The sequence below is a fragment of the Chenopodium album genome, chromosome 5 (genome assembly GCF_948465745.1).
Source record: "Chenopodium album chromosome 5, dcCheAlbu1.1, whole genome shotgun sequence".
In the NCBI taxonomy this organism is placed as follows: Eukaryota; Viridiplantae; Streptophyta; class Magnoliopsida; order Caryophyllales; family Amaranthaceae; genus Chenopodium; species Chenopodium album.
In genome coordinates, this window is record NC_137838.1 from 3,462,138 (window position 1) to 3,477,045 (window position 14,908).

The following is a 14,908-nucleotide window of genomic DNA, read 5'->3' on the forward strand; positions in this document are numbered from 1 at the left end:
TTCTCTTAGTACTCAAATCATAAATACTTAGATGAGCAGGAGTCTTAAAAATTCTTGTAGTTTTCCTGACCTCTTGTTGTCTGCAATCAAGACTTGTTAGATCTAAAACATTTGAGTTGTTAGTGAGCTCATTGGGTTGGATATTTTGAGTACAAGGAGGATTAAAGGGAATATCTGTGTTAGGAAGGGAAAAAACATCTGGAAAATCATAAACTGGTGTTTGTTCTGTGGCTGCAGGAAGATATATTTTGAAGGTTGAACTGGATGGGGTAGTAGGAGATTCAGAAAAATGATATGGGAAGTGTTTTTCATGAAACACAACATCTCTTGAAATTTGAATTTTCTTGGTGTCAAGGTTTAAAACTTTATAGGCTTTTTGGTTTGGGGGATAGCCAAGGAAAACACAAACTTGTGCTTTTGGATCAAATTTTGTTCTATGTTGTTTTATAGTAGAAACATAACACAAGCAACCAAAAACTTTAAGATGATCAATGTTAGGAGAATAACCAAATAATTTTTCATAAGGAGAAACATCATTTAAGACTTGAAGAGGCATTCTATTTATTAAATGAGCTGCACATAAAAGACATTCACCCCAATATATAACAGGAACTTTAGATTGAAAATATAGAGATCTAGCAGTTTCTATTAAATGTCTGTGTTTTCTTTCTACAACCCCATTCTGTTGGGGAGTATCTGTGCAACTCTTTTGAACTACAATTCCTTTGGAATTATAAAAACTTAACATCTCTCCTTCAGTCAGTTCTTTTGCATTATCAGACCTTACACAAGAAACTGTAGAATCAAACTGAGTTTCAGTATAAGCAACAAAATTTTTCATTACTTGAACAACATCAGATTTACATTTAATCAGACTAACCCAAGTATGTCTTGTGAAATCATCTACTATAGTAAAGAACATCTTACAACCATTATGTGTAGCAACCTGATATGGCCCCCACACATCTACATGTAATAATTGGAAAGGCCTAGTAGTCTTAATAATGCTAGTAGGAAAAGACAATCTAGACTGCCTAGAAATAGGACATACTTGACATATACAATCATCTAAATGTCTTTCTCCAAGACATGGTTTTATTAGGTGTAATCTAGAAAATGGTACATACCCAAATCTCAAATGCCATAGCTTGGCTTCTTCCTTATTTCCTGTCTTCAAATGTGTTCTAGGAGCAGCTACATTAGCAATATTTGCAGCATGACTATCAAGAACTTCCTCAAGGTTTCCTAGAAAATCCCTGTTCTGGTTTGACTGAGTGCAGTACAAATTCTCCCTTAGTTTACCAAGAACTAGATTCTGGGTCAAGTGAGTGCCCTGAACATAGCATTCATTAGCAGAAAAGTTTACTACACAATTTAAATCCTTACACAATTTATGTACTGAAATGAGATTAAAATGAAAATCAGGAACATGCAAGACATTTTTCAATTTCAGGCCATTACTAAGTTTAATAGTTCCTATGTTTTCAATATTAATTCTCTTTCCATTAGGTATAGTGATAGTGTTATCTGCATCTTCTAGTTTTCTATATGACTCAAATAATTGCAAATCATGGCAAATATGATCTGTTGCACCACTATCAATTACCCAATTATTACCAAAAACAGTCATAAGGCAGAATTTACCTGCCAGCAAAGCATTTCCAGCATAAGAATTGTTGTCTGGCACCTTATCTACTGCACTAGCTTTCTGTTTTTCCAGCAGAGATATGAATTGTTGATACTGCTCCACTGTCAATTGTACTCCTTGAGTATTCTGATTTTCAGCATTTGGATTATCATAATTTCCTTCTTCAGAGTACTCAGATTGCTCTCCAATGACCATATTAGCTGACCTGTTGTTGTTCCAACCAGGTGGATAACCATGAACCTTGTAACACCTATCAATTCCATGTCCAGGTACTTTACAATGATCACAAAACCAGTTAGAACCTTTTCTATTTCCTGAGAACCCCCTTCCTTGTGATGATTGATTACTTGTAGAACCCCTTGTTGTTCCAAGATTCCTGATATATTGATTATTGTTCTGACCACTGAACTGTCTGTACCCTTTATCAGCCTGCCTTTCATTGTACCTTCTTCTATCTACAGCAAATGCCATAGACTCTATACCCACAGAATTACTAGCAACTTGACTAACTTCTTTATGTCTCTCTTCTTGCATACAAAGCCTACGAGCAACACCAATAGTAGGTAATGGCTGCATCATCAAAATATTTGTTCTTACCATTCCCAGATTATCATTTAGTTTCACAAGAAACATCATTAGTCTTTGATCTTGCTGTGCTTTCAAGAACTTTTGAGTAACCATACACACACAATTACTACAGCTACACATAGGCAAGGGACTCTCACTGTCAATAGCATCCCAAATTCCTTTGATTCTTGTAAAGAAATCAGTAACTGACTCATCTTTCCCTTGCTTAATGTCTGTCAACTGCTGATGAAGAGAATACAAATGTGCTGCTGAAGTTTGACCAAATCGTTCTTCCAAATCTTTCCAAATTTCTCTTGCAGTTTTATAAAACCAGACACTCTTTGCAATCTTACTTTCCAAAGAAAACAATAGCCAGCCTATGACCAAATCATTACACCTCTGCCATGCTCCAAAGTTTAGATCAGTTTCAACTGGTTGAACTAGATTTCCATTAATGAAACCTAATTTAAATCTTGAAGACAATCCTAACATCATAGTTCTTTTCCAACTATTATAACCAGTCCCATCAAACAGCTCATTCACAAGCTTAGTGTTAGCATTATCAGAAGGATGAATATAGTATACACTACCAGGAACAATTGTAGAATCAGTAGTCGAATTTGCAGCCATTTTTCCAAATTCAGAAAAAACACAATTTCTCAATCAAAAAATTCAGATTATCAACCACCAAATTATCACCTCAAACTCAACAATTAAAGCTCAAGATTCAATCCAAAGTTTCAATCAAACAATTAATTTCCTCAAAGAATTCCTCAATTAACCGAACAATAAAAAAAAAACTAAATCAAGAACAATCTGAATAATGATTCTCAATCGCAAACTTATTCAATCAACAACCAAACGAGAATTTCAGAACAAAATCCACAAATACGAAACACTTCTTCGATCAATTTACTGAAAAAAAAACAATCAATCGATTACCTCACAAATTGTACGAAGAAACTCGATCAAAAAACTTCTCGCAAATCCAGTACAAGGAACTCACAAATCAATTGCAATAATATCCGATCAAAATCGCCTGCTCTGATACCATGATAAAAGGAGAAGAAGCAAGTAAAGAAGAACTTTCATTAATGGAGTTTTCTGTATTAGAGAGAGAAAATATACAGCGGAAGAGTTGAATACCAAAAAATGAATCAATCTAACTAACTAGTCTAAGGCTATTTATATCTCTGTCCTAATGTGGTTGAACCCACAATTAATACAAAATAATAAAAGAATGCTGAATCAGAAAATATCCTAACAAATCAAGAATTAGTTATATCAAACTTCTGATGAGGTGTCACTCGTGCTGACTGTATATGTCTTGGACGTTTCTGGAAGCTCCTGCTCAATACCTAGTCTTGATTCCAAATATAGTTGTCACTTAAGGCTTGTTAAGTTAATTTCAGTTCACCTCTAATTAGTTTAGCTTAGTTCCTAATTCCTTCTCTCATAAACAATTCATTTCAGCTCTATTCAGTTCAGCCCAATCAGTTCAGGTCAGTTCAGTTGTTTTCAATAAATCAGAATATAAGCCTTTAGTTTTGAATGGCCTAATGAGAATATAATACTGTTATAGATTTGATGCAAAAAGTGTCACAAATTTACAACAGGTGTATTTTACACCATCAACTATAATGTTAGGTATAATGATGCATGTAATGATATACTACGTACTAGTATCTGACATTATTAATTGTATATTCCTCGTTATCTTGTACGTAGTAATTTTTTTTTTTTCCAAAGGATCCTTTTGATTTGACAATTTATTATCACATCTCTCTTCATTTTTTTTTTCCAAACTTTTTAATTTTTTAAAATCTTCGTTGATATAAAAGCAGCAATATTTTTGAATAATTTTGAAAAATAATTGGTACCACATTCGTTCCCAATCTATCAAAAACAGTATACACCTGCTTCTAGACTTTAATCACTTGGGCCCTCCAGTCTCCACTGCCTCTATCTAAAATTACTCAATAAATTCACCCTTCTCTTCATCTTTCTTTCTTCATTCTACTCGACTTCACTCCAAACCAAACAAAAAAAACACCACAATCCAATTACTTTTTTTTTCTTGTTTTTGTTTTTTTTGTTGTTTTTAAATAAAGCCGAAATTTTTATTCAGTGACATCAAAATCATGTCACCCAAATATCCTCTTGTAAGTTTCCTTACTCTCTTATTTATTTTATTTTTCAAAAAAAAAATTACAATCTAATTTTAATTTTAATTTTTTGGAAAAAAACAGGTGAAAGCAGGGTTGCTATACAATGTAGCAATTTGGGTGGTTTTGATGAGCACAATAAGAGGAAGTGAGGGCAAATTGGTAAAAAGACATCCAACAATATCATACAGAGCAGTAAACTGCAGAAAACACAGTGCATTTATAACTGAATTTGGTGCCAAAGGAGATGGAAAGACTCTGAATACCAAATCATTTAAATCAGCAATTAATCATCTTTCCAAATTTGCCCCTGATGGTGGAGCCCAGTTGATCATCCCTCCTGGAAGATGGTTAACTGGCAGTTTCTCTCTTATCAGCCATTTTACTCTTTACCTTCACAAAGATGCTGTTCTTCTTGCTTCTCAGGTTTCTTTCTCTTTACTTTTTTTTAGCTGTTTATGATGATCACTATCTATGTGTCAAATTGTATGCTTTATTGCGTTACGTTTTGTTTCAATTTATTCTCGTTACCATCATTTATTAGTGCCCGACATAAGGGTAAGGGCTGAATGAGTTTTTGTGAATGTATGAAACGAAATAGAAAAGAAACAAATAAGAAAACCACGGTACTCCTTTCGTCCCATTAAAATTGTCCCATCTGACTATTTTTGTGAGACTTTTTTTGGGTTAAATGGGGCTATTAAGATATAGATTCTATATATCAAATTATGGATTGATTGAGGGTGGTAACATTTGTAAGCTTGGGAAGGGAATGGTATAACATAGGAAATGAAGTTTGTTATTCATGGTCGAAGTGTTGACTCTTTAATCGAGATATTTAAAATGAGATAATATTTTAGGAGCGAAAGAAGTGTAAAATAATGGTTTGTAATAGACTCCGCATGTACCTACAAGGTGCTATTAAGTAATAGTGTGATAAAGATTTGTTCCTAATAATTGTTATTGTAAATTCAAGCAGTTAGTTGAGGTCTTTTGACCCACAAATTAAATCTTAGGTAGAAGTAGTATACTAGATATACTAAACTCTACTGTTGCTTAATTGCTCATCCCAACAGTACTAGGACTTAGGAGTGTTCATTTGTTGAAAAAAGGGGTCCATTGACCATTGCATCTACTCTTTAAGACTTTAATTCCTTTCTTAATCAACCTAAAAAGTGAAAGAAATTGAAATAGTTTCCTTAATTTGCTCCATTAACAAAGGGATACAAATTCTAGTAAAGAAAGAAAGGTATCCCCTGCCTCTTTTTCTTTTCTTTTTTCTCCAAGAGGATTTGGACATTCGTGTTACATCCACGACTACACATACGTGCCTACGTGTAGTCGTGTAGTGTTGTACACATATTAATACATGTGAGTGTGCACCACGCCAACATATTATATGTTTTTTCACACACATTAATGTAATGTACGCGTCTTTACTATACTCCAAAGTGCGCCTCATAATAATAACTATAGAGGATCATACTAAAACCTTATACCTAGATCAAATCCAGTTGATAAACATAATATAAACTTTTAGATTATTGAAAAATACTTTAGCATCGTAAGCTGCTGGGATAATGGTACACATTGGATATGGTACCAAGGAATCCTAGACAAAAAGGAAAGAAAACAACACTCTTTTTGACTTCAAGTGTAAAACAAGCAGGAAATAAAGGAAAGATGCCACAACTTTGGGAGTTGGGGAAGTTTTGCATCTTAGATCAGCAGTATGGATGACCCCTATACTGATGATGGGCAAAAGGTACAAATTACAGAAAACGTTAAGCATTTCAAACACAAGGCTTAAGGATGAATCTAGTTGCCTGATTTCCTGTTCTAGACCGGTGCAATGTCAATGAAGTTTGTTGTTTTCGATAAAAATTTTGCAGGCTTAGTTATGATGTTCCAAAATAATCACTAACTAGACCATATTTATTTCATCATTCGATAATTGTCATATTGTTCCAACCTCTTATATATACGTACCTTAATACTTCGTGTTTGAGATTTTTAATAATGCTCAACATCAATGTATCATTATCCGGATTATGTTGATAGAGTTATGATGAAGCATGTCTCCAATCAAGAAAGGTTTCATTATTGTTACTGACTTTTGCTGCTCATTTATCTCCAAAAATGAGCATGTTGGGCATGAGTCTCATGACTCATGGGTAAGTTGGTCCCAAGGGCCTACATAATTTATGTTTTTGTCTCTAAATTTGTTTTATCCTTGAAGTTGTGCCATATTTTTGTAATAATTAGACATCCTTTATTCAATGAATAACTGAATGACAAACACTTGTATAATTACTTGGAAAGAAGTTGAAATTAATAACAATTTACTAGGAATGCCTTGCTTTGAACACCTAAGTCTTGCTTAAAAAAATTGTTGTAGCTCTCATCCTGGATAGTTGAAGAGTAATGTTTAGCCCAGCATAACCCTGCTACGTTTTTTTTTTCTTTTCGAAAATGCACTATGTTGGACTAATCGTGGCTCAATGGCTCAATGCCTATTGCCTTGAGTGTCCTGAGCTTGGTTGTGGATGGGACCATGTCACTAACTTGTCTCAAGATTCGTTTGTCTTACCCCCTTATCTCTTGTATGTTGTACTACCTCGTATTCTTTACATTGTAAAATATCGTTTGTCAATTCACTTGCATTGTTGGTTCAATAATTTGTAGAATATGAGAAAAAAGCAAATATGACATGATTAAGAAAAGTAAATCTGATGATTAAGGTGTATCTATCTGATTATGGCAGGATGAGAAGGACTGGCCGATACTTCCACCATTGCCGTCTTATGGTAAAGGAAGAGACGCCCCTGCTGGTCGTTACCAAGCCCTTATCACAGGAACCAACCTTACTGACATAGTTATTACAGGTAACTTTTGCAACCCATATTTAAATTTGAAACTTGATCATATTCTCTTACAAACTTACATGAGTAGTCTTAGGTGAGACCATCTTGGATTAAATATAACATAGAACTCATAGTATTACAACGCGTGCCCTCATCTTTGGGACCATCGCGTGCTCTCATCTTTCTTCAACATCCAAAGGCAAAAAGGCGAAACTTCTTAACAAGTCCCCTGTATCATCAGCTAAAAATTTCCTAATAAGTTTTATTCATTTATTGCATTTGAAATTTCTATTGGTTGCCAAATTATTTTTATGTCTCTCTGCTTATGTAACCATAGTAGTTAATCCTTATCATAATTGGTTTCACAATTCAAAATTGATCATTATAATGTACAACAATTGGAAAGATGATTTGCCAGTATAAAATTTTCTTAAGTAGTCATTTTACATCTTGATCGTTGCATTTAGTCTGCATTGAGTGAATAAGTGAGATTTAGAAATTAACTATACAACCTTGTCCTTCCTAATCAACTGGGGAAAAAAAATCAGCATTCAAAATTATATCAAGTTAACCATGCTATAATACTATGTTATAATTGTTTTCTTAGTGATACCTTAGCAAGTTTATTTCAAATGATCCTATGATTGGTTACAGGCGCGAATGGAACAATTGACGGCCTAGGTGAAGCATGGTGGACGAAATTTAGGAGCAACAAGTTAACTGAGACAAGGCCTCACATGATAGAACTCATGTACTCTAATGGAGTCCAAATCTCTGATATCACCTTGCTCAACGCTCCTTTTTGGAACGTTCACCCTGTTTATTGCAGGTACATTCTTCCACAATTTAATTTGCTTGTAAATTTAAAGATAAAAATGAAAGTACAAAAAATTGGATGATTTCATAATTAGTGAATAATGATGAGTAGGTGATTAAATATTTAATTTTTAAACATTGCAGAGATGTGATTATTAGTGGATTGACCATCCTTGCACCAACTCATTCTCCTAACACTGATGGTATTGATCCAGGTAATTTCTAATTCACCGATCCATTTATTCAATTTGTAAATTCGCATATTTTTTTGGGTGTAAAGAGAACCACAAATGACAAATGGTGTAGACGGAAAATTGATCACAAGTCTTGAGTTTAACCAGTTAAACTAGTTGGCATTCACAGCCTTTTGCGTACTTTTTAAAAAATAGTCCCAAGGTTCTTAGGAAAAGTTGTTGCTTAACTAAATGAGCTTTGTATTGTTGTTATACAGATTCTTGTTCAAATGTTAGGATAGAAAACAACTACATAGTCTCAGGAGATGATTGCATAGCAATCAAAAGTGGGTGGGATGAGTATGGAAACCGGTTCAACATGCCAACGCAACACGTGATCATCCGCTACCTCACGTGCATTTCTCCAACAAGCGCCACCATTGCACTCGGGAGTGAGATGTCGGGTGGTATCCGCAATGTACGGGCTGAGCACATCACTGCCATAGACACGGAGTCAGGGATCCGAATCAAGAGCTCCCCGGGCAGGGGAGCCTACGTCAAAGACATCTTTGTAAGGAAAATGACAATGAAAACCATGAAATATGTTTTTTGGATGACAGGTTATTATGGGGCGCACCCTGACCCGTATTTCAACCCGCAGGCCCTACCGACCATCAAGAATATTAACTATATGGATATGGTAGCAGAGAATGTGAGCATGCCAGGATATATGGAAGGGATTAAGGGGGATGTTTTTAAGGGGATATGTATGTCAAATGTTACAATTGGTTTGGCCTCAAAACCTATGGAAATGATGTGGAATTGTACTAATGTTGAAGGGGTTGTGAATCGGGTTTCGCCTCGGCCTTGTGGGTTGTTAAGGGAGGATAAGAAGGTTGTGGAGTGCCCTTTCCCTGAGGATAGGTTGCCAATTGAAGAGGTTGAGTTCAAAAATTGTGTAGCACCTCTCGCGGTTTAAGTTATGTAAGGTGTGCTCTATTTATGGTTATTTGCTACTTATGTAATACTAGTTTTTTTTACTTTATCTAATGCCTATTTATGTATAACTAGTAAAATACGATGACTTTTGATCATAATGAAAACTTTTTACGTTTATATGACTGTTTTTAAATATGTTTTGGTTTACCCTTACCGGTAGTAAGAGCATTGCCACTAATGAGCATTTTTTTGGTTGCCCAATCTCTCTCTAACCACTTTCTCACTCCTCCTCCCCATGAGCATTTTCTTGGTCATTTTTATTCTACACCAATGGTCAAAAATTATAATCCCCACCATTCTCTCTCCTATTTTTAACCCTATACCCCACCAATATTTATCTCTCCTACACATCATTAAATTTGTAATTTAATATTTCTTAATTTTATTGTTAACAAAATTTTGTATTGATTAAATTATTTATGAGTAGTACAATATTAATTATTTTTAATATTCATTTTTGCAAAATGTATTTTTTAATAAAATAATAATATTTATTCTTAACTAAATTTTTTTATTGATTAAATTATTTATGAGTACAATATTAATTATTTGTGTCATTATTTTATGCGAAATTTCATTTTTCATTAGTACAACATTAACGATTACAACATTGGAACATAATGATCGTACACCAATCATACAAACCAAATAAATTAACGATTACAAAACTATTTATTCATTACGACCGTATTTTTGCCAAATATGCTCAACTAAATCATCTTTCAAAGAAAAATGGGTTTGGCTATCATGCAGGGTAATTCTTCTTTGAATATACGCGTCAAAATCAACGTTTGGTGGTCGGCCAACGTCAAATTCGAAAGGCTCGTTGTTATTCACTGTGGCACTTGTACTCGGACCGGACCTTGCTCTATGAAGCTGAGGGCGATCTTCTTCATAATACCTTCTCAAAACTTCGGCACGAGTGTAATTGTGTCGTTCATCCTCGACAATCATGTTGTGCATAATGATACAAGCTTTCATTATGTCGCTCAAAATGTCTTCGTCGAAAGCAAGTGAGGGTTGTCGTAATATGGCAAACCTAGCCTGTAGAACTCCAAACGCACGTTCAACGTCTTTCCGAGCTGCAGCTTGTTTATCTGCAAATAACTTGTCCTTCTGGAGTTGAGGATATGTGATACCTTGTATAAATGTTGCCCAGTTCGGATATATACCATCTGTTAAGTAGTATCCCATGTTGTACTCATGGCCGTTTACCATAAAACTAATTGGTGGTGCCTGACCTTTCAAAACATCGTCAAACACCGGAGAGCGGTATAGGACGTTAAGATCATTACAAGAGCCGGGTTTTCCAAAAAATGCATGCCAAATCCATAAATCTTGATCCGCAACAGCTTCGAGGATAAGGGTTGCATTCTTGCTACGACCTGCGTATTGTGCTTTCCAAGCCATAGGACAGTTCTTCCACTCCCAGTGCATGCAGTCGATGCTACCGATCATGCCCGGGAATCCACGCATTTCATTTTGGTGAAGGATTCTCCTTAAATCTTCATCTGTTGGACTTCTTAAGTACTCGGCCTCAAAATGCTTGATCACCCCTTGAGTAAAATGTTGCATTGATTTTCTAGATGTTGTTTGACCCATGCGTATGTATTCATCTACGGCATCCGGAGCAACACCGTACGCTAACATTCTTATTGCAGCGGTGCATTTCTGCAGAGGTGATAAGCCAAGCCTACCAGCTGCATTCCTACGCTGCTGGAAGAACGGATCGCCCTCAACCACTTTATTCATAATCCTACAGAATAAAGGTTTGTGCATTCGAAATCGACGACGAAACTGATTTTCGGAATACACAGGATTTATTGCGAAGTAATCATTATACAATTGCAAATGCCCTTTCTCTATCTCCCCTATGCTGCGGGACTGTTTCATCTTCATTTACAATTTCGATCTCGGATGGAGGTGGTTGAGGAAGCATTATGTTAGGTAAGTGATTTGTGACAAATTCGTCAACTAGATTATCAAATTCCGCATATTGATCTGAATTAGAAGAATTTGAGCTTGAGGTTGAGCTTATGGAAAACATTTTCTGTGTTTGGTTTTTGAATGTTTTGGTGTTGTGGATCAATTTATGGATTTCACACCTTTAAATAGGAAATGTTATCAGTGCATGTCCTTCAACTGAGTGTGAACTGACTACTCAATGTATAGTAAAAACAAAATACATGACTACTCAATTCTTAATAATCAATACCAACGCTTGTCATACGGTTGAAGTTATGTATGAAATGACTACTCAATGCTTGTATAAAACAAAAACTACAATTGGACTTGACTACTTTTTGGGATTTGACAGTTCAATGGTTGATAAAACCAACCACTTGACTCATAATTGTATAAGACAAAATCTACACACACTAGCTAGTACTTCACTCATAATTGAACAAAATATATGAAAATGTAATATAATTTGATTAATTTTTGGAACATAATTAATAATAAAAATTAATTCATTGCAACATAAAATAAACAAAATACTTGAAATCATAATGCATAATAAACTACTCTACTTTCCACCATACACTTCTTGAATTAGTTCCTCCTTCCACGCTTCTTCAGTTGGTGTAAGTGGCGTCGTTTTTGACATAATTGCTTGCAACATATCAAATTTCATCTTCTTCTCTTGTATTTCGACCTGTTTGTTCTTCCTCTTTTCCTTTTCCCTTTCAAGCTCCAACCTTTGCTGCCGTAAATTTGCCTCAAAGCTTCTAACTTCAGTACAAGCCTGTATCTGTTCACCAATACTTAAAATTGCACTTTCATGAGCAATAGCTTTTCCCTTACGCTTAGCCTTTGCTTTTTTTACCCCGTCGGGTCTGGGTATACCTCCTGATGAAAACCCACCAACGGGAACATCTCCTTCAGCTTCACTGTCAGTTCTCGATCTCTTTCCACTTCCACTGCTATCCTCGGTGTCCCCTTCCGGACGCAGTTGACAATCCTGTCGTTTCTTTAGTGACAATGCCCATCTGAGTTTCGGCCTCCACTTTGGGTCATTCTTTATCATTTCCCAAGCGTGGGGAAAAACAAATTTGTGTGGTGGTTTGGCTGATATATGGAACAACTTCGAGGCCTTTTGAATTCGATCAACTTCGTTGAATCCACTTCCAGTTAACGGACCCGCTTCATCATAACAACTTGTCCATAACAGTACATCTGCCGCCATCCTTCTCCAACGGTTCTCCAAACTCTTCGCATTTCTGGGTGGTAGTATTTCTGGCTTCTTAGCTTGAACCATGTCGTACGCCGCAGATATTTGTCGCCAAATTTCAGCTGCTTTCATGCCCGTACCCACTATCGCATTTCCACTGTATTTTAAATATAGCCCAATAAGAGCTCCATCTTCTGCGACTGACCAAATACGACTAGCTTTAGCGAGTTGTTGGTTGGAACCCACCCGCATTCTTTGAGTCGACGGAGGGTATTGAGGTGTCTCAGGCACATTTTCTTCTTGGCTATCATCGTACTGAGAGTTACTTCCTTGGTAGACAGGAGGTGATTGCTCGTAATCAGTGTTTTCAGTTGGAATTTGTGGAGGTATTTCAAGTTGTGGAGGTATTTATTGTTGTGGAGGATTTTGCAGAGAGGTGTTGCTCAATCTTTGTAGGAAAAGTTGAAATTGAGGTTGATTCATGAAATTCTCATCTAAATCATTACAATTTTGAGAAAGTATTGAGTAAAAGGGGTTATTGGGATCCATATCTATTTTTTTTGATTAATTTCAAAAACTAACACAATAATAACAATAATAATAATAATAACTATTATAAAAATAATAATAATAATAATAATAATATTAATAACAAAAATAATAACGAACAACAATAATAATATTAATAAGCTAAAATAATAACAATAATAATTATACTTCCAATAATAATAATAATAATAATAATAATAATAATAATATTTTTTTAATAATAATAATTATAATAATAATAATAATAATAATAATAATAATAATAATATTAATACTAATATTAAAAGGATGACTAATTATGAGGGAGAAATTGAGAGAAAATGTAAATACAACAAATTTATGTGAATTTTGGAAATATGAAAATATAGGCAAAATGGGTCTCTATTTGTAGAGATTTTTTTTTTCTAGCCGTTGGTAAATTTTTTTTTTTTTAATTTTATAAGCACAAAATACCCGTTACAAAATTGTTACCGTTGCAATAATCAGGAATTTCCTGATTGGTCCAACTCACCTGACAGGACGCGTGTCAGCGCCTGATTGGCCGTGCTGACGCGCGTCTGTCAGGGCTGCAAATATAATTTTTTTTTTTGCATTTCCTACCCTCAAAACGCAGCGTTTTGAGGTGAAGCAAAGCAGACGCTTCCTCAAAACGCTGCGTTTCGAGGTAAGCTTAGCAAAAAAAAATTAAAATGCAGCTATACACGTGGGGCCCAGTTCTTCTTGGTCAGTTTTTTAATTTTGCCCAAACTTTGATCAAAAATTGATTTCCCCATGGGCATTTTTAATTTAGACCATTGATGGGGAGTTATTTTTTTTATTAAACCCCAAAAACTACCCATGGGCATTTTTCTCCCCATTGGTGGCAATGCTCTAATAACTTCATCTAAAGAGCAGATGTTCATGCTGAGCCTGAGCATTATTATGATGATTGAATAAGGATTCAGGTCGATTTTGGCTTGGAAAAAATGAGCATGAACTAATTTTTGGCCTAAGGCCTAACCATGGTGATCCATGTCTAGTCCTATTATTATTATCTTAGAAAATGTCAAAATGATACTTGCTGGTTCAAATGGGATTGACCATCTCACCCATGTCCAACTTGATTCTCAACTTGGGCTCATGCAAGACTTGACCAATGGAAAACTCAAACCACTACCTTACCCGATTCTTCACCCTGCAAACATAATGCTATAATATCCGAATATACACCGTACACAATCAAACTACTCCATATTTAAAAAGAAACGGAACGAATACTGATCTGATAGATACCCGAAAAAGATAGAGAATTCCCTAGACAATTGTACTTGGTAGGAAAATATCGTTTCACCAATATCTACTGCTCTACTCGTATTACATTAGACAAATGAAGTAGGAAATCATAAAGAATTAAAGATCAATCAATTAGTCTAAGGTGCACCCTTGTGCACCTTAAATAGGTGTAACAACGTAGCCCAAAAGCCCTAATTATACACATCCAATTAAAAAATGCCCTAAAACTAAAAAAACACGGAAATTGCAATACACCCACCCACACCCAATAAATGTAACGTCATTTCCAAACTCAAAAATCTTCTTCTTCTATATGATTTTCTCTCTCCTCTTTTTCACTTTCTCTCTCCTCTATTTCATTCTTTCACTAAAAAACTGTAAAAACTTCAATGGACATTAGGAAAGAGATGCAAAATCAAAAGGATCCTCCCCAAAAATGCTATTTTATGTAAATTTCACTTAATTTTGTTTGAATTTATATGATTATCACTTAATTTTGTTTGAATATTGTTCGAAATTTATTATGGAATTGTCAAAAAAATTAGTGAAATCAAACGGATATTTTATGTTCACATTTCGAAATGCATATGTTTATATTTTGAATTCTTATGTTCATATTTTTTTATGTATATGTTCACCTTCTGAAATGCTTAATTATGTTCATACGCATTCAAAAATGAATC

At 34.9% G+C, this 14,908-nt stretch overlaps 2 protein-coding genes across 2 annotated transcripts; one reads left to right on the forward strand and one right to left on the reverse strand.

Annotated features, from left to right (window-relative positions):
- Window positions 1–4,096: 4,096 nt before the first annotated feature.
- On the forward strand, window positions 4,097–9,365 carry LOC145631547 (putative polygalacturonase). The gene is made up of 6 exons (XM_081683649.1): window positions 4,097–4,377; window positions 4,465–4,806; window positions 7,145–7,265; window positions 7,899–8,073; window positions 8,205–8,275; window positions 8,512–9,365. The coding sequence occupies exons 1-6, from the start codon at window positions 4,357–4,359 to the stop codon at window positions 9,210–9,212; spliced, it is 1,431 nt and encodes a 476-aa protein (XP_081539775.1). The 5' UTR covers window positions 4,097–4,356; the 3' UTR covers window positions 9,213–9,365.
- A 2,394-nt stretch (window positions 9,366–11,759) lies between these two features.
- On the reverse strand, window positions 11,760–12,656 carry LOC145631328 (uncharacterized). Its single transcript, XM_081683403.1, has one exon. The coding sequence runs from the start codon at window positions 12,654–12,656 to the stop codon at window positions 11,760–11,762; it is 897 nt and encodes a 298-aa protein (XP_081539529.1).
- Window positions 12,657–14,908: the final 2,252 nt, after the last annotated feature.